Source organism: Notolepis coatsorum (assembly GCF_963971535.1).
Source record: "Notolepis coatsorum genome assembly, chromosome: 6".
Classification (NCBI taxonomy): domain Eukaryota; kingdom Metazoa; phylum Chordata; class Actinopteri; order Aulopiformes; family Paralepididae; genus Notolepis; species Notolepis coatsorum.
This window is the reverse complement of record NC_140170.1, coordinates 6,634,819-6,654,734: the sequence shown is the minus strand read 5'-3', so window position 1 is coordinate 6,654,734 and position 19,916 is coordinate 6,634,819. Positions and strand designations below refer to the sequence as shown.

The 19,916-nt window shown below is 43.1% G+C and overlaps 1 protein-coding gene across 1 annotated transcript in view; it reads left to right on the top strand.

Annotated features, from left to right (window-relative positions):
* LOC311230610 (CMP-N-acetylneuraminate-beta-galactosamide-alpha-2,3-sialyltransferase 1-like) overlaps positions 1 to 16,535 on the top strand; it is a 33,688-nt gene extending 17,153 nt beyond the window's left edge. The window contains exons 4-7 of the mRNA XM_084316939.1: positions 9,957 to 10,142; positions 10,969 to 11,014; positions 12,449 to 12,568; positions 15,971 to 16,535. Coding sequence (XP_084173065.1) covers positions 9,957 to 10,142; positions 10,969 to 11,014; positions 12,449 to 12,568; positions 15,971 to 16,132 — 514 coding nt within the window. The 3' untranslated portion in view covers positions 16,133 to 16,535. The remainder of the gene's footprint in view (positions 1 to 9,956; positions 10,143 to 10,968; positions 11,015 to 12,448; positions 12,569 to 15,970) is intronic.
* The last annotated feature ends 3,381 nt before the right edge of the window (positions 16,536 to 19,916 follow it).

Sequence of the window (19,916 nt, the reverse complement as noted above, 5' to 3'; positions counted from 1 at the left end):
GTTTGTACAGTGTCTCCTCCCCCCCCCCCCTCAATGTACAGTGTTACTTGTTTATACAGTGTGCCCCCCGCCCCCCCCCCCCCTCCCAACCACCTCCAATGTAAATTACCCAGTATGGTTGTCAATATCCCAATGTACCCAACCCCCCCCACCCAACCTCCTCCAATGTACAGTTTCTACGTCAAATGTATATACTCCCTTTTCTTGACTCCTTCTGTATCACAAACAGTACTGTATTTGCAAATCTGGTATGTCATAAATGTATAGATGTAGCAGTACTGACTATCTGTATGTCATGTATGTCATATATGTCTATATGAATTGAAAATGGGGGACCCTGATGGAAACAAGACAAACGTCTTTCTCAGGTCTGCATCCCCTTAACAATTGTATGTATTGAGCCGTACTGTATTGTACCCATTCTGCAATCTGTTAAATAAAGTTTTCATTCATTCATTCATTCAGCTATCACCTGCACTTGTACACAATGATATAACACTCACCCAGACAGGCCGCCGTTCTGAAACCCTCCTCACTTTTTAAGAGAAAAGAGAAACAAGATGTTAACACAGTTTTACAACTGTGATTTTACCAACACCCGACGGAGCCAGCACAATACCCAACTGGCCTGTGTAGCTGACTTTGAACACAGATCTTCCGCTAATGAACATCTATGCCCATATCTCCTCATGAGGGAATACTCTCATTTGGATATGAAAGATGGGGCCTAACACGGTGACAGAGAGACATCCACTCGTCCAGAAAACACAGGGATCACCAGTGTTAATGGTCGTGGCCCACTAGTTAAACTATAATGGACTTCAGATCAAGGTCTTCTGCTGCTGCCTAAGAGGCTGAACAAAAGACCTTAATCTGGGGCCGGTGTTCGTAAACATTGTCAGTTAGCCCCCATAGCACTAACAGACAAGTGGAGCCGCAAGCAAAACAGTACTCACCCAACCTGAAACCCACCGCTTCTCACAACAGCGGCGCGTCCTACAGTTCAGCTGTGTCCTGAAAGGTTTCACCCCAACCAACACAGCAAAAAACTGCAGTTGAGAGGCATGCAGCGGCGTGCTCCCAATACGAAAACCGGTGGAGGATTTTAGAATGATCACCATCTTCCAGACACTCCAGTGACGAAGACAATATCGCCGTATTTTCTCGAAAATAGTGAGAGAGAAAATAAAGATATGATGTCAACGTATCTCCTTGTTCTTCCTTTCCTCGTAAACATTGCTCTTCCAGCCAATATTTTTCTCCACGTCAAGTGGGCATATGAGCAACACGTTGCTTGTGATGAAATTTGAGAAGGAGATGAGTGTGTGGCACCACCCCTGCTTATATAGGTAAGCGGATGGGGGTGTGGCCAGATGAATGCTGGCATTTAAAGGTACATTTAGAAATTTATTCAGTGTATATATGCTGAAGCGAGATATATGCAATGAGACGCTGAGCGGGAGCTAGTGTGATACAGAACTTCTGTATTGTCGCAGTGAAAGGGTTACCCATTTGCTAGTGTGGTATAGTGAAAGGGTTAACAGCAAAACTATATAAAACCATCCGTTTACAACTTCTACAGTTTTCATTCATATAAATATATATATGTAACGGTTATGACAACGTCACCTCAAACTTCGATGTCCCGAGTGGGAGTCGAACCCCGGTCTCCCACACCGCGGGCAGCAACACAGACCGCTATACCAAGAGGTGAATTCACTTCTAAGTAATGGGTCTATGCGTCTTTTGAGGATGTGAGAGTGAGTTTAACCCATAGCACCAGTACTCACCCCAGCCCTTCTTGACTGCGCTTCACGATACCATCCGTTACACTCACCCTCTCAAACTCACTCCACTCCACCCAAGGCATCCAGGTCAATCGGCACCATTGTAACGGTCGTGACAACGTCACCTCAAACTTCGATGCCCCGAGTGGGAGTCCAACCCCAGTCTCCCACACCGCGGGCAGCAACACAGACCGCTATACCAAGAGGTGAATTAACTTCTAAGTAGGGATGTCCCGATTGCGTTTTTTTGCTCCCGATCCGATCCCGGTCATGTGATTTTGACTATCTGCCGATACCGATCTTTCCTGATCCGATCTTTCACATTAGTAACCAATTTGACAAATTTTTGTCAGAAACTGGCGAAGCGAGACAAAGCCCCTCCGTTCACATCCCCAGCAGCAGTAGCAACAACAACAAAAACAACAACAACCATTCTTAAATCATGACCACGTCAACTAGATTAGAATAATTTTAAATCGTAGTTCAGTTTCACAACAAGAGATGAAAAAAACTTTTTTTCTGAATGTCTATTCTTCTGATAGCAGGTGTTTAATAATCAAACATCCCCACTTTCTAGTCTTGCACAAGGACCAATCAGCATGGGTATGGGCGGGTGCATTTTCCATTGATGGGGATTTGATTGGCTGTTTTTAAATAAAGTGCGGCCGCAGGATTATTATCGTTAACGTTAGTTCGGCCAGAGAAACAAATATACTAATTAAAATAGTTGGACCTGCGAGATTTGTACTTTGTAGGTCTGCATTTTAAATGTAAGGAGTAAAAAGTATGTTTTTTTCCTCTGAAATGTAATTGAGTAAAAGTATACAAACATAATAATACTAGAGTAAAGTACAAATCCCCCAAAAACAGTACTTAAGTATTGTAACGAAGTACAATTACTCAAGTACTTTACACCCCTGGCAGTTGGTGAGTATAGTTTCTATGGCACACCGTCTATGGCAGGTCCTCGGAAATGTGGACTCCCAGGAATTTGAAGCTGGAGACACGCTCAACCTGTCCTGTTGATGTGGACGGGGGGGTGTGCGCTGGCTTCCTGAAGTCCACGATGAGCTCCTTGGTTTTCTTGGTGTTGAGGGCCAGGTTGTTGAGGATTGGAGTTTGAGGCGTATGCCACGCACATTTTCACAGAAATACACTCAATATCTGCAGGGACATGCACAGGACTTTAGAGGGGCAGTTGCTCAAAGGCTGAAAAGGGCACTATACCTGTGTGTTTTAACTGAGCGTGCATAGCGCGCAAGCTCGATTTTTAAGGGCCCTTTTCGGGCGGGGGTCCCCCTTTTTATGCTTTTTGGGGGGTTTTGGTGATCAAATATTGAATATTGAACTATAATAATCAGTGCAGGAGCTCACTTATCCTTGAAAGACACTTTTATCACTGACTTAAAAGGCCCATACATCTCCATAAATGTTCAGGGGGGAGGGAATAAGTGCTTACCCTACAGACCCCAAGAAGTGCTGTATATTCTGTATTGTTTAATATAAATATAGATATTGTTCAACCAGCTAATGGGTCTGTATCTTTCCCAATACAAATAAACCATACTATACTTTTTCAGGAATACAGTCACACTATCATTCTAATATTCATTCTAACATTCTAATTAATGAGATAATAACGGGTTATACATGCAAAATGGACAATTACAGAATAGAACACTGGAACTGGAAATATTTAAATGGGGACTGACTTTGCATATAGACTATATAGGCATTTACAGCTGTTCCAATGTAAATTCCGCCCGCTCTGAAGTTGGATTCGGTGTGGACGCGCCTCTGGTCTGTCCCCGGCAATTCGTGCATTAGTCGTGCTCAGTGCTATCCACACGTAAGTGGGGGAGAGTGTGAGGGGTTGGAGGTTGGCAGGGAGGGCAGCCTTTCTGGGCGCCTCCTGGTCGTCCATGTCAAATCTGGTATAAAAGTTATTGAGCTCATCCGGGAGGGAGGGGTCAGTGGTTGGGAGTGAGTTGTTCGGTGGGTTTGTGATCTGTGATGGCCTGGATGCTCTCTGCCACATGCGTTCGTGCATTGGAACCCGTGCTGCAGCTCAGAGTCTGCCCCGTCAGGCCACATTTTAAATGTTCAAACTGAGGGCTTCACACTTTGGCGGCATGAACAAAGAGAGGTGGTCAAATATTCCCAGATGGGGGAGGGGGACAGATTTGTATGCATCAGCTGTATTGGTGTAAACATGGTCTAATGTCTTGTCTCTTCTTGTGGGGCAAGAGACATGATGGTAACATTTGGGAGAACAGACTTTAGGTTGGTGTGCGTTCAATTGTTTGCTTATGTCCGTATAAAGTTCCTTCATTGCTAGCATAGCATTTGCATCAGGAGGTATGTATGCTGCAGTCACAATTGTAGCTGTAAATTCCCTGGGTTGATAGAATGGTCTGCATTCACTCATGGGAGATTCCAAGTTAGCAGAGTAGTGACTCACAATGGTGGTGGTGTTTGTGCACCAAGTTTTGTTTACATAAATACACAAAACTGCACCTGGATTTACCGGAGCTGTCAGCTGTTCTGTCCACCCTGTGTAGAGAGTATGGCCTGGTAGCTCAAAAACAGTCATGAATCCTGCTATTTAACCAGCTTTCCGTACAAATCACGACATTGTAGTCCATAGTCCATTTATGATTGATGATCCGCAACTAGGGATCGCTCCCGATCCGATCCCGATCATGTGTTTTTGAGTATCTGCCGATACCGATCTTGCCCGATCCGATCTTTCACACATTTTTGTCAGAAACTGGCGAAGCGAGACAAGCCCCTCTGTTGCCTCAATAGCCCCTCGAGCGTGGTGGCTCACATTACATTCACCCTGAGCGCCTTAGAATGTGCTTCATACGAGAAATGTTCAAAGTTTCAATCTGTTTGCACATTAGTATACATTCACAGTGTTCGACTTATGTAATGATTTGCTCCATTTTGGTCTGAAACGCAGACAATAATCCTCACAAAGCGAATGTTGACGTTATCCAGACAAACGTTAACTTCATTAAAGCGAGGCATTGCAATCAATACAGCTGTTTGGCAAAGCACCATAGATTGGTCGTGTTGAACGCAGCTCTGTTCTTTCCTCCACGCGGAACGTCCGCCTTGCAAACATTGCAACTGGCTATTGGACTGGTATCGGTTTCAATAAAAAAATGCTTCCAAACTTCTGACATTGTGTCTAGCTGCTCCGAGTCATCAGGTGGACATAACCTGCCGGTGTTGCGGGAGCGACGCGTTGTGAGCTTGTAGGTCTGCTATTTTCGGCATATGTCACTGTCGTGCGACGGTGTAAATCAAAAGAAATTAGTTTGTTTTGGCAAATTCTTCTGCTCTGTGCAACAATAAATAAATGAATGATGATATGTAATTTAAAACCAAAACTAAGGCCTCATTATGAGTTTAAGATGTGAAATGGTCATGTTTGTTGAATACATTTTTCTTTACTCCAGATTTATTCCCCCCGATCCCGATCTTCTGAAAATCATGTGATCGGATCGGGACATCCCTATCCGCAACCGCAGTTCATCCATTTTGTTTGCCAGAGACCGCACGTTAGCTAGGAAGAGGCTGGGTAACGCAGGGTTATGGGGAGCTAAGGTTAGCCTAGCTTGCAGTCCTCCGTGCATACCCCTCTTATGTTTACGCTCACAGCGGGGGGTTTGATTGATTGAATTGATTGATTGAAAATTTTATTAACAGATTGCAGAATGGGTACAATACAGTACAGCTCAATACACACAATTGTTAAGGGGATGCAGACCAGATAAATACTTTCGTCTTGTTTACATCAGGGTCCCCCATTTTCAATTCATCATAACATATATGACATACATGACATAGAGATAGACAGTACTGCTACATCTATACATTTATGACATACCAGATTTACAAATACAGTAGTGTTTGTGATACAAAAAGAGTTTAAAAAAGTATATACATTTGACGAAGAAACTGTACATTGGAGGAGGTGGGGGGGGGGGGGGGGGGTTGGGTAGGTGGGGTGGGGTGGGGGGGGGGGGGGGGGGTGGGTAGGTGGGTGGGGGTAACTGTACATTGGATTATCGACGAAACCTTACTTGGTCCCAAGAAGAAGGTCTTGTGTATTACTGGGTTAGGACATTATTTTTACAGGGGCCAGTTTCAAATTGCAGTCTCCCATAGGTACTCCTTGAGAGTGGTTTTAAAAGTGGGTAGTGATGCACATTCCTTTACAGCTGTGGGTAGGGCGTTCCACATTGATGTGGCATAATTGCGAAACGTGTTTAGTCCCTTGTTTGAGCCGAATCTGGGTTTAACATGATTTGTGGAGCTCCCTCTGGTGTTGTGTTCGTGGTATTCACTGACCTTTGGGAAGTGTATTGACATGTACATGGGTACCTTAGTCGTGTAGTGTATCTTGTAGACCAGGCCCATTGCAAGTTGCTGTACTCTGTCGTCTACTCTAAGCCATCCTAGGTTGTCAAAGTGGGCAGGGGTGAGGTGGGTTCTAGGAGTAAGGTCATGCAGTAGTCTGACCAGTTTGTTTTGTGATGTTTGTAATTTTGTTTTTAGTGCCTTTGAGGTGCTTTGGTACCATGAGGTCTATACTTTACATTATGACGTATCTCTCTCTGTACTTTACATCATAACGTATCTCTCTCTGTACTTTACATTATGATGTATCTCTCTCTATTTTACATTATAACGTATCTCTCTCTGTACTTTACATTATGATGTATCTCTTTCTATACTTTACATTATGATCTCATCTCAAGTCAAGTCAAGTCAAGAGTTTTATTTGTCACGGCATACGGATATACAATGAAATGCGGGTGGTCTTGCCCGCAACGATGTGCAATTGGTACAACATATAATATATAATAGAATCCAATACAAAAAAAAATTGCAATAAAATTGTGCAATAACAGGTAGTAGGTAACAATAAATTTGTGCAATGACGGGTAACAGTTGACAGTTAACAGTAGTAGTAATAGTAGTGCAATACACTGTTACTGTTGCTAATACTAATTTAAAGTGGCCTTTCCTTTTGGCAATAAGTGAGGGTGCGTGCGGCCTGAGTGTGTGCCCGCTCATGCTAAAGTGTTACAGTGGTACTCAATGTTCATTGTTCAGGACTCTGATGGCCTGGGGGAAGAAGCTGAGCCTAAGCCGCTCTGTCCTAGTAGCTGGGGTTCGCAGGCGTTTGCCTGACCTCAGCAGCTGGAACAGGCTGTTATTGGGGTGGTGAGGGTCTTTCATTATCCTGCAGGCTCTGGATTTGCACCTCTTGTTGTATAGAACCTGCAGGGGAGGTAGTGCAATACCCGTGGTACGCTCGGCTGAGCGCACCACTCTCTGTATGGCCTTCTTGTCTTGTGCCGTGCTGTTTCCATACCAGGCAGTGATGTTTCCGGTCAAGATGCTCTCTACAGCTCCTGAGTAGAAGGACTGGAGTATCTTCCCTGATACTCTGAACTTCCTTAACTGTCTCAGGTGGTAGAGGCGCTGTTTCGCCTTCTTTACTACTGTGTCTATGTGTGTTGACCATGTCAGATCCTCTGAGATGTGGACCCCCAGGTACTTAAAGCTGCTCACCCTGTCCACGGTAGCCCCGTTAATCATCAGTGGTGTGTGTGTCTCCTGCTGTCCTCTCCTATAATCCACGATCAGCTCCTTGGTTTTACCAATGTTCAGGAGCAGGCTGTTGTCCTGGCACCAGCGTTCCAGTACCTCAACCTCCTCCCGGTAGGCCTTCTCGTCGTTGTCCGAGATCAGCCCCACCACCACCGTGTCGTCGGCGAACTTCACTATGGAGTTGGAGCTGAACTTGGCCACACAGTCGTGTGTGTAGAGTGAGTACAGCAGGGGGCTTAGAACACAGCCCTGGGGGGACCCGATGCTCAGGGTGATGGTGTTGGAGGTCTGACCCCCCACCCTGACCGCCTGGGGTCTTTCACTCAGAAAGTCCAGTACCCAGGCGCTCAGGGCGGAGCTCAGACCCAGCTCGATCAGCTTGTCCACCAGTCTGGTGGGGACTATGGTGTTGAACGCTGAGCTGTAGTCAATGAACAACAGTCTTACATAGCCCCCCTTCTGACGGTCAAGGTGGGAGAGGGTGCTGTGCAGTACCTGGGAGACCGCGTCGTCAGTGGACCTGTTTGTCCTGTATGCAAATTGCATAGGGTCCATATCACTGGGGAGGGAGGCACAAATGTGGTCCTTGACCAGCCTCTCAAAACATTTCATGACCACAGAGGTGAGTGCCACCGGTCTGTAGTCATTTGGACATGTTGGGGAGGGTTTCTTCGGTACAGGGATGATGGTAGACATCTTGAAGCAGGCAGGGACCACCAACTCCGCCAGGGATTGATTGAATATGGCGGTGAACACAGGGGCTAGCTGGTTGGCACAGGACTTAAGTATGCGTCCTGTTATTCCATCTGGGCCAGCAGCCTTCCTGGTGTTCACCTGCATAAATGCTCTTCTCACACTGTGTACCGTCAATGAGAGAGCGTCCCCGCCCCCCCGCGGATGCCCCCCCCCCCTCCACAACAGCCGGCGCACCAGTGACGTCACTAGCCGTTGGGCTAGCAGTGCCACTGTTTGCACCAAACCGAGCGTAAAAGGTGTTGAGCTTGTCCGCAAGGGAGGCGTCGTCGCTCCCCATTGAGGGGGCACTGACTTTGTAATCAGTTATAGCCCTCAGTCCCTGCCATAATCCTCTTGTGTCATTCTGTGCCATTTGTGCCTCCATCTTGTCGGCATACGTCCTCTTAGCAAGTTTGACAGCCTTGCGCAGAGTGTAGACTGTTGTCTTGTACTCTTCCATGTTTCCTGACTCTCTGCCCCGGTTATAAGCAGTGGTGCGAGAGTTCAGGGCTGCTCTGATGGTACTGTCCACCCATGGTTTCTGGTTTGGGAACACCCTCGCCTTCTTTGTGGGGATGATAGTATCAGCCAGTGTTGTTATGAATGACACTACAGCGTCTGTGAAATCGCTGACGTCACTATTACTCCTCCTGAACATTCCCCAGTCGGCGTCATCCAGTGCGTCTTGAAACATGGCCTCTGATTGGTCGTCCCATTTTTTTACCTCACGTGACACGACGGCGTCACGTGATCTCTGTTTATACGCTGGGACCAAGAAGATGGCGGCGTGATCCGATGTGTTTGTTGCTCCCGCTAATGGTGGAGCCGGTACAGCCTTGTATCCGGCTCTAAACGGGGTGTAGCAGTGGTCGAGTGTATTTCCTCCCCTTGTGGAGCAGACGATGTGCTGGAAGAAAGACGGCATGACTTTCTTCAGATTTTCCTGATTGAAATCCCGGGCTATGATCATGGCTGCGTCCGGATGCTTGATCTGGTGCGCGTTCAGATGGTCGTGTAGTTCCCCTAGCGCCCTGTCGACATTCGCCTGGGGATGGATGTACACTGCCGTCATTATCACTGCAGTGAATTCGCGCGGCAGATGGAAGGGGCGACATTGGATCGTGATGTGTTCCATGTCGGGAGAGCATGAACGGGAGAGTATCTTCACTTCCCCGGGGCTAGTCCAGCCGTTGTTGGTCATAAGGCATAGCCCCCCGCCGATGCTCTTCCCGGAGGCTTCTGTACGATCCGCTCTGAAGATGGTGAAGGAGTCGGAGGGAGAGATGCTGTGATCGGGAGTCACTGGTTTCAGCCAGGTCTCGGTGAAACACAGGATATTGCATTCCCTCATCTCTCGCTGGAATCGGACCTGTGCACGTAAATCATCCATCTTACTCTCTAGTGAACGGGCATTCGCTAGGAAGATGGATGGAATAGCCGGACGGTAAGCAGATTTCCTTAATCTTAATCTGATCCCGCTCCTCTTCCCCCTGTGTCTTCTCTTTGTCTTGCGTCCTTCTTTGTCTGCCGGCGCGTTGTCTTTGTCTCGCCTGATCTCCGATGGCCATTCTTGGCATGATAAAGTGTCTCTAAACTCCCCTTTGAGTCCGGAGTTTAGGTCAATAAGTGACTGACGGTCGTATGACGTCCCCGCCAGTGATGCTTCGATAAAAAAAGTTATAAAAACAAACATAATAACTATAAATGTGCACATTCGTTGCTGAGCAAAACCCATGGCGACTGACTCGGGGACTGACTTTACATTAAGACATATCTCTCTCTCTCTCACTCTTTGTACTTTAGAATGAACCGGGGTTCATCAAATGTCAAGGGATACGAATCGGATGTTGGAAACAAGACAACACTTCACATGATGTATCCTGAGAGTGCCATTGATTTGGACGAGAACACCCATCTTGTGTTCGTTGCGTTCAAGGTGACGGACCTCCGATGGCTCGTCAGTGCCTTCACCACGGGACACATTACAAGGTGAGAGTCTATGGGTGTATCATTTGCATTATCAACAAATCACATCAACTGGAGTGAAGGATTGGAAACCAAATAAATCTACCCTTCAGTTTACTGAGCGACAGTGGCTCAGGAGGTACTGTAGAACGGGCATTTCGTAATCAGAAGGTTCCGGGTTCGATTAGTTAGTCAAGAGTTATGGCGGATGACTCCCCGGGGTACAAGGCCAGGTTACCCCAAAAGAGCTCCCAGAATCATGTTATCCGTAGACCTTTATACCTGACCAAAGGGGTGTTATAACACAGTTATAATACATCTTCTTATACAGTACAGATGCTAGTGAGCCAAATTTCTGCATGAAACAAGCGGGAGGGAGATTACACGGCTACCACACATGATACATAATACTTATGATGCAAAACAGAGGGGCGTGGTCCTGATCAGTGATTGGTGCATTGAGTAAAATTATTTCAGTGGGCGCCTATTGGCACCAGAGTGCTCCAATAGGACAAAGCAAGCCACTGAAGCCAGAATGAGATATAACGCATTTTGCAAAAGAAACACACACACACACACACACACACACACACACACACACACACACACACACACACACACACACACACACACACACACACACACACACACACACACACACACACACACACACACACACACACACACACACACACACACACACACACACACACACACACACACACACACACACACACACACACACACACACACACACACACACACACACACACACACACACACACACACATTATGTTTTCCATTCAAATCCCTTTACAATGAAATGTTCTTGTATCATTTCATCCAACAGAACGTACCGACCCGTGAAAGCAAAGATAAAGGCTAACAAGGACTTGGTGAGTCAAACAGAAACAGGTCTTCCATTTTGACCAATAAGTCACAAATAATTACTGTAACTGTGCTGTAGTGGGTAAAGGGTTCAAAGTAGTGCTCTCAGGCGATACAAAAATGTTATCTAATTAATTACAGGATTTGTAATTAATTTATATAATTAATCGCATTTTAATCGCATAACCATTTTAGGCCTGATATTCTCTATAATCATCATTTCAAATTGCATGTTGGCAGAATTCAATACTGTATCTACAAAACCTTCTATTTAATCATCTTCCATTTATTAATTTGCTTAGATTTTTCATGTCTGGTCAATTTTAGCATGGTGTTATTCACAGTCAAAGATTAAAAAAAATTGAATTGATATTCTCATCTTGTTCATTACAATTTACTCAAGCCTAGTAGACACAGTATTTCTGACAGTGGGAATACATTCCCTGAGATCCATAGATGTCCCTAGAATCAGATACCAAGAACATGCAAATGAGCCATTAAAAAAAAATTCTGTAAATGTTTATTCTACGTTTTTACGGTTCTTATGGAATGAATGAGATAAAACAAAAATAAATTTATACAAATGTATACATTTTTTTTTGTATTATTAATTTTGAGTTAATTTTTATAACGCGTAATTAATTAATGTACTTAACGTGATAAACTGACAGCCCTAATTAAAAGTATATAAAAGGTAAAAAAATATATAGATTATTATAGTCGGTTATTGCACTTTTTAATTACTGAATAGAGAGCCTATTAGGATGCTAGATCCTAATGTGAAACACTATGCTTATGGAAGATCAATCAGCATGGATTGTCTGTAAACTTTAATACATGGCAGTTTGGTTTGTTAGAACAGACTGTAATCTTATGCTTATGGCAGATCAATCAGCATGGATTGTCTGTAAACTTTAATACATGGCAGTTTGGTTTGTTAGAACAGACTGTAATCTTCACTTGCTTATGGCAGATCAATCAGCATGGATTGTCTGTAAACTTTCACTTGCTTATGGCAGATCAATCAGCATGGATTGTCTGTAAACTTTATGCATTGTTGTCACTTGCCATATCTTGCTATGCTCGCTCATGCCTGTATTTTTTATGTCTGTTCTATTTTATAATTTTTATTTTATTTTATTTTATTTTTATTTTACTATTTTTAAACTGAATCATTTTAAACTATTTTTACTATTTGTGTTACTGAAAAGTGTAAGCGGAGAGCCTATTGGGATGCTAGATCCTAATGTGAAACACTGTGATTCTACCTGTCTATCTTTTTATGCTCGCTTATGCCTGTATTTTTTACTGTTGTGAAGCACTTTGAACTGCAACCTCTGTATGAAAAGTGCTATACAAATAAAGTTATTATTATTATTATTATAGATATATCAGTCCAATGACATTTCCATAGGTTAACTGTTGATTCATAACCCACACAGATTTCGATCCTCCATCCTGCATTCATCAGATATGTTCATGAAATATGGATGAGAAAGAGCGGCACCTATCCATCTACTGGCATCCTGGCTGTGATTCTTAGCATGCACATCTGTGATGAGGTAAATATATTATATTATATATAGAGACCTGTACTGTGTAACCTTGTCATGAAGAAACATCACTTCTTCAGCAAATTGAATGGTGTAGTTTGGACCGGATTGAGCTGAATAAGAGGAAACCCTCCCATCAGTGGCCACACAGAGGGACTTAAAATATATTTGTGGCAAATCATTAGTAAAATAGAAAAATAAAATCTAATACAAAGGTTAAGTCCATGCTCCATTCATGTAACATTGGGCCTCATTCACCAATACTCTCTTTTTTTTTCTACTTTTTCTCCGCATTTTTCTATTTTCCTCCCTTCCCCAATTTCGTATTGTCCAATTCTACTCTCCACTGTCTCGAACGTTGGTTGGCCATGCCTCCCACAAGCCGGCTGCAATGTGGATGAAGCCTTGCATCACGTGTCCCCTCCGGTACTCGAAGAGGCAGCCGTCGCATCTTTTCACCTGCACCGCGCGATCTCTCAGCGGCGAGGGTCTGCGTGGGAGGGACACGCCGCCCCCGTCGCTTCCTGATTCTACTGCGCAGGCGCACCAACCGACCTGTAGGAGTCGCTGTCCACAATGTCCGATCCCCACCCACCAGCTTCCCACCCCCTAATACTGCCAATTGTATTAGTATGAACGACCAGCCAAGCTGGTAGCAACGCCGAGAGCTGGGCTCGAACCCAGCATATCCTGCGTTGGTGGCGAGCGCTTTGCCCACTGCGCCACCTAGCCGCCTCACCAATACTCGCTTATTATTTTTATTATATTCTTTCAGACATTTCTGTTAAGAGAAAAATAAGAAAAACCACACCACATTCATCAACCCGTTCTTAACGTCCAAATCTGTTCTTACCCAGGTGTGTTGGGTGTTCTTAAACTCAAATGCGCGTTCACGCTCAATTAATTTGCACGCCCCGGCTGCTCCTTATAAGGCCGATGAGGCGTGTGCAAAACAGCTTGAGAGGTTCGGCAATTGCATGCTGATCCATTCAACAGGAAGCGATTTGCGAGTTGCGACTGATTTCAAAATAAGATTAGATTCAAATATATTGTTATTATAGAGCACAAGTACAATACACCATCCAACCAGAGTGAATAGATGCTCCAGAAATAAATAAATATAAATAAACGGCTTAGCGCACACCAGGGGCGGATTTAGGATTGTAGGCGATCCGGGGCTTAGCCCAGATGCCCCCCCCCCCCCCCCCCCTTTTTTTTTTCTTTTTTTTTTTTTTTTTTCTTTTTTTTTTGTGCAGGCAAGGGGTGACGACAGATTTATTTTGAATTTAATGAACCTGTACGTGCAATTTCCTGCAATATAGAGCCTTCAATCTTGACCAATAAAGCTGCTCTTTTCACTATAAAACTCAGTTAACCATAACGTAGTTATGGTTAGATTTATATATTGGGGGGGGATATATCATATTTTTCATATAATCAAAAAGTGGTGGAGCAAGATCATACCTTTGCTCCCCCAAGTTCAATAGTGGGAGAGCAGAGATGCTCCGAATGCTCTTATGGCCAGGCGTCTATGATTCACTGATACAAAGTAAAATAGTGCAGTGCAATAAAATAGTTAGTAAAATAGAATAAAATAATGCAATAGTGCATTGCAATAAAATAGTTATCATCGTATTTTTTCGGGAGGCCGGTAAGGAGTGCATTACAGTAGTCGAGTTGGCTTGAGATAAAGGCATGGATCTGGTTTTCAGCGTCCTTTTGATTTATAAATGGCCGTACTTTAGCTATGTTTCTAAGGTGGAAGAATTAAGTTTTTGTCAACTTGTTGATTGTGATTTAAAGCTTAGGTCTGAGTCTACCATAACACCAAGACTTAACTCACTCAAATACAGTTAGCAGCTGGATAGACCACAGATGGAAATTAGCTTCTGCTAAATCTGGTGCAAACATATTTTCATGTAACAATGATGAATTGTAAAAAAAAATAAAAAATAAAAAGAAATCATTTTTTTTTATTTTTTTTTTATTTTTTTTTATTTTTTTTTTAAATAGATTCGGGGCTTTTCAGAATACATCCAGGGCTTGATCCCAGGTAGCCACCCCCTAGCTCCGCCCCTGGCACACACGTCCGAGCGCACACACACACGTCTCACGACTCAGTGCATGCATGTGTGTGTTCCTGTGGGTTGCCCATCGCATTTGTGTGTGTGTGTGTTAATCTGATGACAAATAAAGACTTATACGTATTGTATATATGCTAAATTAATCATTCCAGCAATGTAGGCTTTTTCAATACTGAACGACTGTGGCGTCTGTTGTGTCTGAGTTGATGCTCCAGAGTATCTCAATCTGAAACGGTTAAGCAGCCACTCATCTGGCTCTGCAAATAGATATAGTCGATATGCGTTCTATGTGCACAGCCTGGGCGGCCAGAGCATCTAACTGTTCTACAGCAATATATAATCCATTTCAGAAGCAGAACGCCAATAATTATTGAAAAGTTCTGGGATTTTAACCTCTTAAGCCCAGAGCCCTATTTTCTGAAAATCCGCCTAAAATACATACCTAAGTAAATGGAATATTGCTCCACTTCTACAAGGTCCATTTGCATGTTCTTGGTATCTAGAGACATCTAAGGACATCAGTGAATGTATTCCCAGTGTCATAAATATTGTGTCTATTACTAGGCTTGCTGAAATTGTGATGAAACCAAGGAGAATATGAATTGTGATTTTTTTTTGCATCTTTGACAGTAAATAACACCATGCTAAAAATGACCAGACATAAGAAACTGCCACTGATCTCGTTCAGTATACTTCTTGAGATCACATGTACAAAAATTCTAAGGAAATGTATAAAGGGAAGATGATTAAACAGAAGGTTTTGTAGATACAGTACTGAATTCTGCCATCCGGACCCATGCAATTTTTTATATTATTATAGAATATAGGATATGAGGCCTATAAATTACCTTATTATAGCCAACTTGCACACTGGATCGGGCCAAATCTACTCTTTCCAATGGCAGAGTTCAATTTGGATTTAGTATCACCAGGCGTGCATGAAGAACAGAGAATGAAATCTACTGTATGTACAGTCGGTTTTTTATTTTTGCAACAGCTATGCCATTGTTAAACTGATTTCAAATCGGATGGTTGCTAAATGTTCAAAATAGGGGAGACAAACTAACTGCGCTCCAATATATGCCAATGACATTCAGTTTTGTGGTATATAATACAGAGTAATAAGAGAAATAAAATAAATAAGAGTTTCTTATCTGGGTAAGAGTGCTCTCGGCCACTCTTAGAATGTGGTCTTGCCTATAGGAGAAAAGCAAAAATAAGAAAACATTGCTGAATCTCAACAAAATAAGAACAAATGCTAGTTAAGAATGAAATCTGTTCTTATATCGCTTCAAGAATGAGGCCCATTGTCTGTCTTTCCTCCCAGGTCGATGTGTTCGGATTTGGGGCAGACAAAGATGGAAACTGGAGCCACTATTGGGAAGAACTGAAAAACAAAAAACTGAAAACTGGACAACATGATGGAATGTCTGAGTATAAACTTATTGTGGAACTATCTAACAAACAAAAAATACATTTCTTTAGATGATATTGAGAAATTATTATAGCGTATTATACAACGGCATGCAAATTTCTCGATTCTGATTTACACGTATGTATAGGGCACAATCCACGCTCCTGGTCCCAGGACCCGCCCACAACCGAATCACATCACTCCGCCGTGCAGATTCTTCGGAGAAAACAAGATGGCGGACAATAATCTTTTTATTTATTTTTTTTTTTTTTAGCTTTTTTCCCGGCCCTTTTTTGAGGGCACTCCATCCACCCCCCCCCCCCCTCTTCGGGGGACAACTTTATTATTTATTATACGTTTTAATTATTTACAGTACAAAATTAAATAAAAAGTGTAGTAAAATAAGAAAAATATTAAAAAAATATATATTTCATTGCCCTCTCGGAGGGGGGGAACTCAGACTAGATATTGACAAACAAATTACAACTAAGGACAATGAAGGACAAGAACGAATACACATGACAAGGGAAAGGGGGGGGGCAGAGAGGGGAGTAATTAAAGTAGAGGGGGATTGAGAGAAGGGTGGGTTATGGAGTGGATGGCTCACAGGTCAATCTCCTATGATTGGGAGCCTAGATTATCCACAAGCAATTTCCAGATGTTATTAAATTGTGAGACTTCGATGTGATCCACGGTTGAGATTGTTTCCTGTGATATGTAATTTGAGAGAAGGCCTAACCATTGGCCAGTATTCACCTTTTTTCTTGTCTTCCAGTTTAAGAGGATGGTTTTCTTGGCAACAGCTAGAGAAACGAGTAGGGGTTTGGTGTTCTGGACTAATAAATTGATAGCAGTAGTATCCCCAAGTAGGCAGAGGGAGGGGGAGAGAGGAATGCTGCAGCTCATGACCCAGGATAGTGTATTGATGACAGAATTCCAGAAGTCTAGAACAGGTGGGCAGAGCCAGGTGGCATGGAAATAGTTGTCTGGGGTGTTGAGGGTGCAATGGGAGCATACATCTGTGCTTGCAAATCCCATTTGAAACATCCTGTGCTGTGTGATATGTACTCTGTGTAACACCTTATATTGGATTAATTGAAGGTTAGTGTTGTTAGTCATTGTGAATGTGTTGGTGCAAATTTGTTCCCAGGATACGGCATTGGGAGAGAAAGCCATGTCCTGTTCCCATTTTGTGAAGGGGAGATGGAATGTAGTGTCTGCGTTTGCCAGTATTTTGTATATTTTTGAAAATATTTCCCTCTGTGATGTTATTTTATTCATTGCTAATATAATTGGAGGTGGTTCAAGATCATTCTGTGTAGTGTTAATTTTTTATTTCAAAATTGATTTCAGCTGTAGAAATTGGAAGTGTTGGTCTGTCCCAATGCCGTATCCTTCAGTAAAATCTTGATAAGTGATTAGGCTGTTGTCTGTGAAGATGTGGTGAAGATGAGTAATGCCTTTTTGTTTCCAAGCTGGGAAGCATATGGGTGATTTGCCGAGTTGAAAGTCAGGGTTGTGCCAGATTGGTGTGTATTTACAGGGGGTTAGTGTGTTACCAGTGATTTTGTTGGCTTTCCACCAGGCTGTCAGAGTTGTGGAAATGACTGTATTCCTAAAACAAGAGTGATGTTTTATGCTTGTGCTAAAGAATGGCAGATCTTGTGGTGAGATTTCCATGCACATCCCAGGGGTTGTATTGTTGGGTAGGGTGAATCCATTTGTAGATGTATATTAATTGGTTGGCCAGATAATAGTTGAGAAAGTTAGGTGCTTCAAGTCCTCCTTGTTTTTTGTTTTTTTGAAGGGTGGTTAACTTAATTCTTGCTTTTTTATTCTTCCAGTAAAACTTAGTAATGGTGGAGTCCAGGGAGTTGAACCAATTGGTGGTAGGCTGGGTTGGGATCATAGTGAATAGATAATTTATTTTTGGGAGAATTGACATTTTGACAGTTGATATTCTACCTATTAGTGATAGTGGTAAGTTTAGCCATCTTTGTGTGTCGTCTTCTATTGTTTTTAACAGTGGGATGAAATTGAGTTGAAATAACTCTGACAGTCTGGGTGAAATGTTGATTCCTAGATATCTGATATTCCCTGAGGGGAAGGGGAAGGATGGGCTCTGAGCTGCAGGACTCCTATCACCCCCCCACAATGGCAAGATGATTGACTTTGACCAATTTATAGCGTAGTCTGATATTTTAGAGAAGGAGTCTATGAGTTTGGTAGTTGCTTGTAGTGAATTGGTTGGTTCCTGTAGGTATAACAACACATCGTCTGCATAGAGGCTGATCTTATGGTGAGTATTGTGTGTAATAAAATAATCATTTTGTCTGATTGCTGCTGCGAGAGGTTCAATAAAAAGGGCAAAAAGAGAGGGGGAGAGTGGACATCCCTGCCTGGTTCCCCTGTGAAGTGTGAAGCTTTGTGATGTTAGTCCGTTAGTAGTAACAGTGGCCCTGGGTGACGTGTATAGTGTTTTAATCCAATGAATAAACGACTCTCCGAAACCAAATTTTCGTAATGTCCAGAATAAAAATGAACAGTTTACTCTATCAAAAGCTTTTTCTGCATCTAGTGAGGTGATTATTACATCAAGGTTTTGTTGTTTGATTATATTCATTAGATGGAATAATCTGTGCATGTTATTTGACCCGAGGCGTCCTTTAATAAATCCTGTTTGGTCGGGGTGAATTAGGGTGGATATGACTGTTTCCAGTCTGGTGGTTAGCGCTTTAGTTATTATTTTAATATTTGTGTTGATCAGTGAGAGGGGGCGGTAGCTAGAGGGTAGGGTTGGGTCTTTGTCCGGCTTGAGCAGTAGTGAGATGAGTGCTGTGTTCATGTGTGGGGGGATTCTGGAGGTATGTTTTATTTCATTAGCCATCCTTATGAATAGTGGCGATATTGTTGACCAGAAATGTTTGAAGAATTCAGCAGGGAAGCCGTCGGGTCCTGGGGATTTATTGTTGGGCATCTGAAGTAATGCTTTGTGGAATTCAGTTAAGGTTAATGGTTTGTCCAGTGATTGTGCATGCTCTTTGGATATTTGGGGAAGATTTATAGCATCGAGGAAGGCGTCCATATCAGCAGTGCTTGGATTAATGTCAGGTGTGTATAATTTATAGGGATGTCCCGATCCGATCACGTGATCGGGATCGGCGCCGATCACGTGCTTTTCAGAGGATCGGGATCGGGAAAAAAATGTAAATAAAAATCGGCAGTCAAAAAAGATTTTTTTTTTTTTTATTCAACAAACATGACCATGTTCATGTCTTAAACTCATACGGAGGCCTTAGTTTTGGTTTCAAATTACATATAATATATCATTAATGTATTTATTGTCACACAGAGCAGAATAATTGTCCACAACAAACACATTCCCTTTAATTTACACCGTTGCAACAAACACATTCCCTTTCATTTACATCACAACAACACGCCGCTCCCGAAACACGGTTATCCACTGACTTGAGCAGCTAGAGGTTTGGAACTAAGCATTTTAAAATAGAAAGTCAAGCCAGTCCAACAGCAATTGCAATGTTTGCAAGGAGGACATTCCGTGTGGAGGAAAAACTCATGAAGCAGCAGGCTGGAGGCGGACTTTTCAGACTAACTTTTCACCTGGATAACGTCAATTGTTTGCTGTGACTGAGGATTATCGTCGGCGTTTCAGACCGTAAGTCGAACACTGAATGTATACTAATGTGCAAACATATATTGAAACTTTTAATATTTCTCATGAAGCACATTTCTCAGGGTGAATGTCATAACAAGAGCCGCCGCGCTCGCGCCCCCCTCGAGGGACTATAGGCAACAGAGGGGCTTGTCTTGCTCCGCCAGTTTCTGACAAAAATGC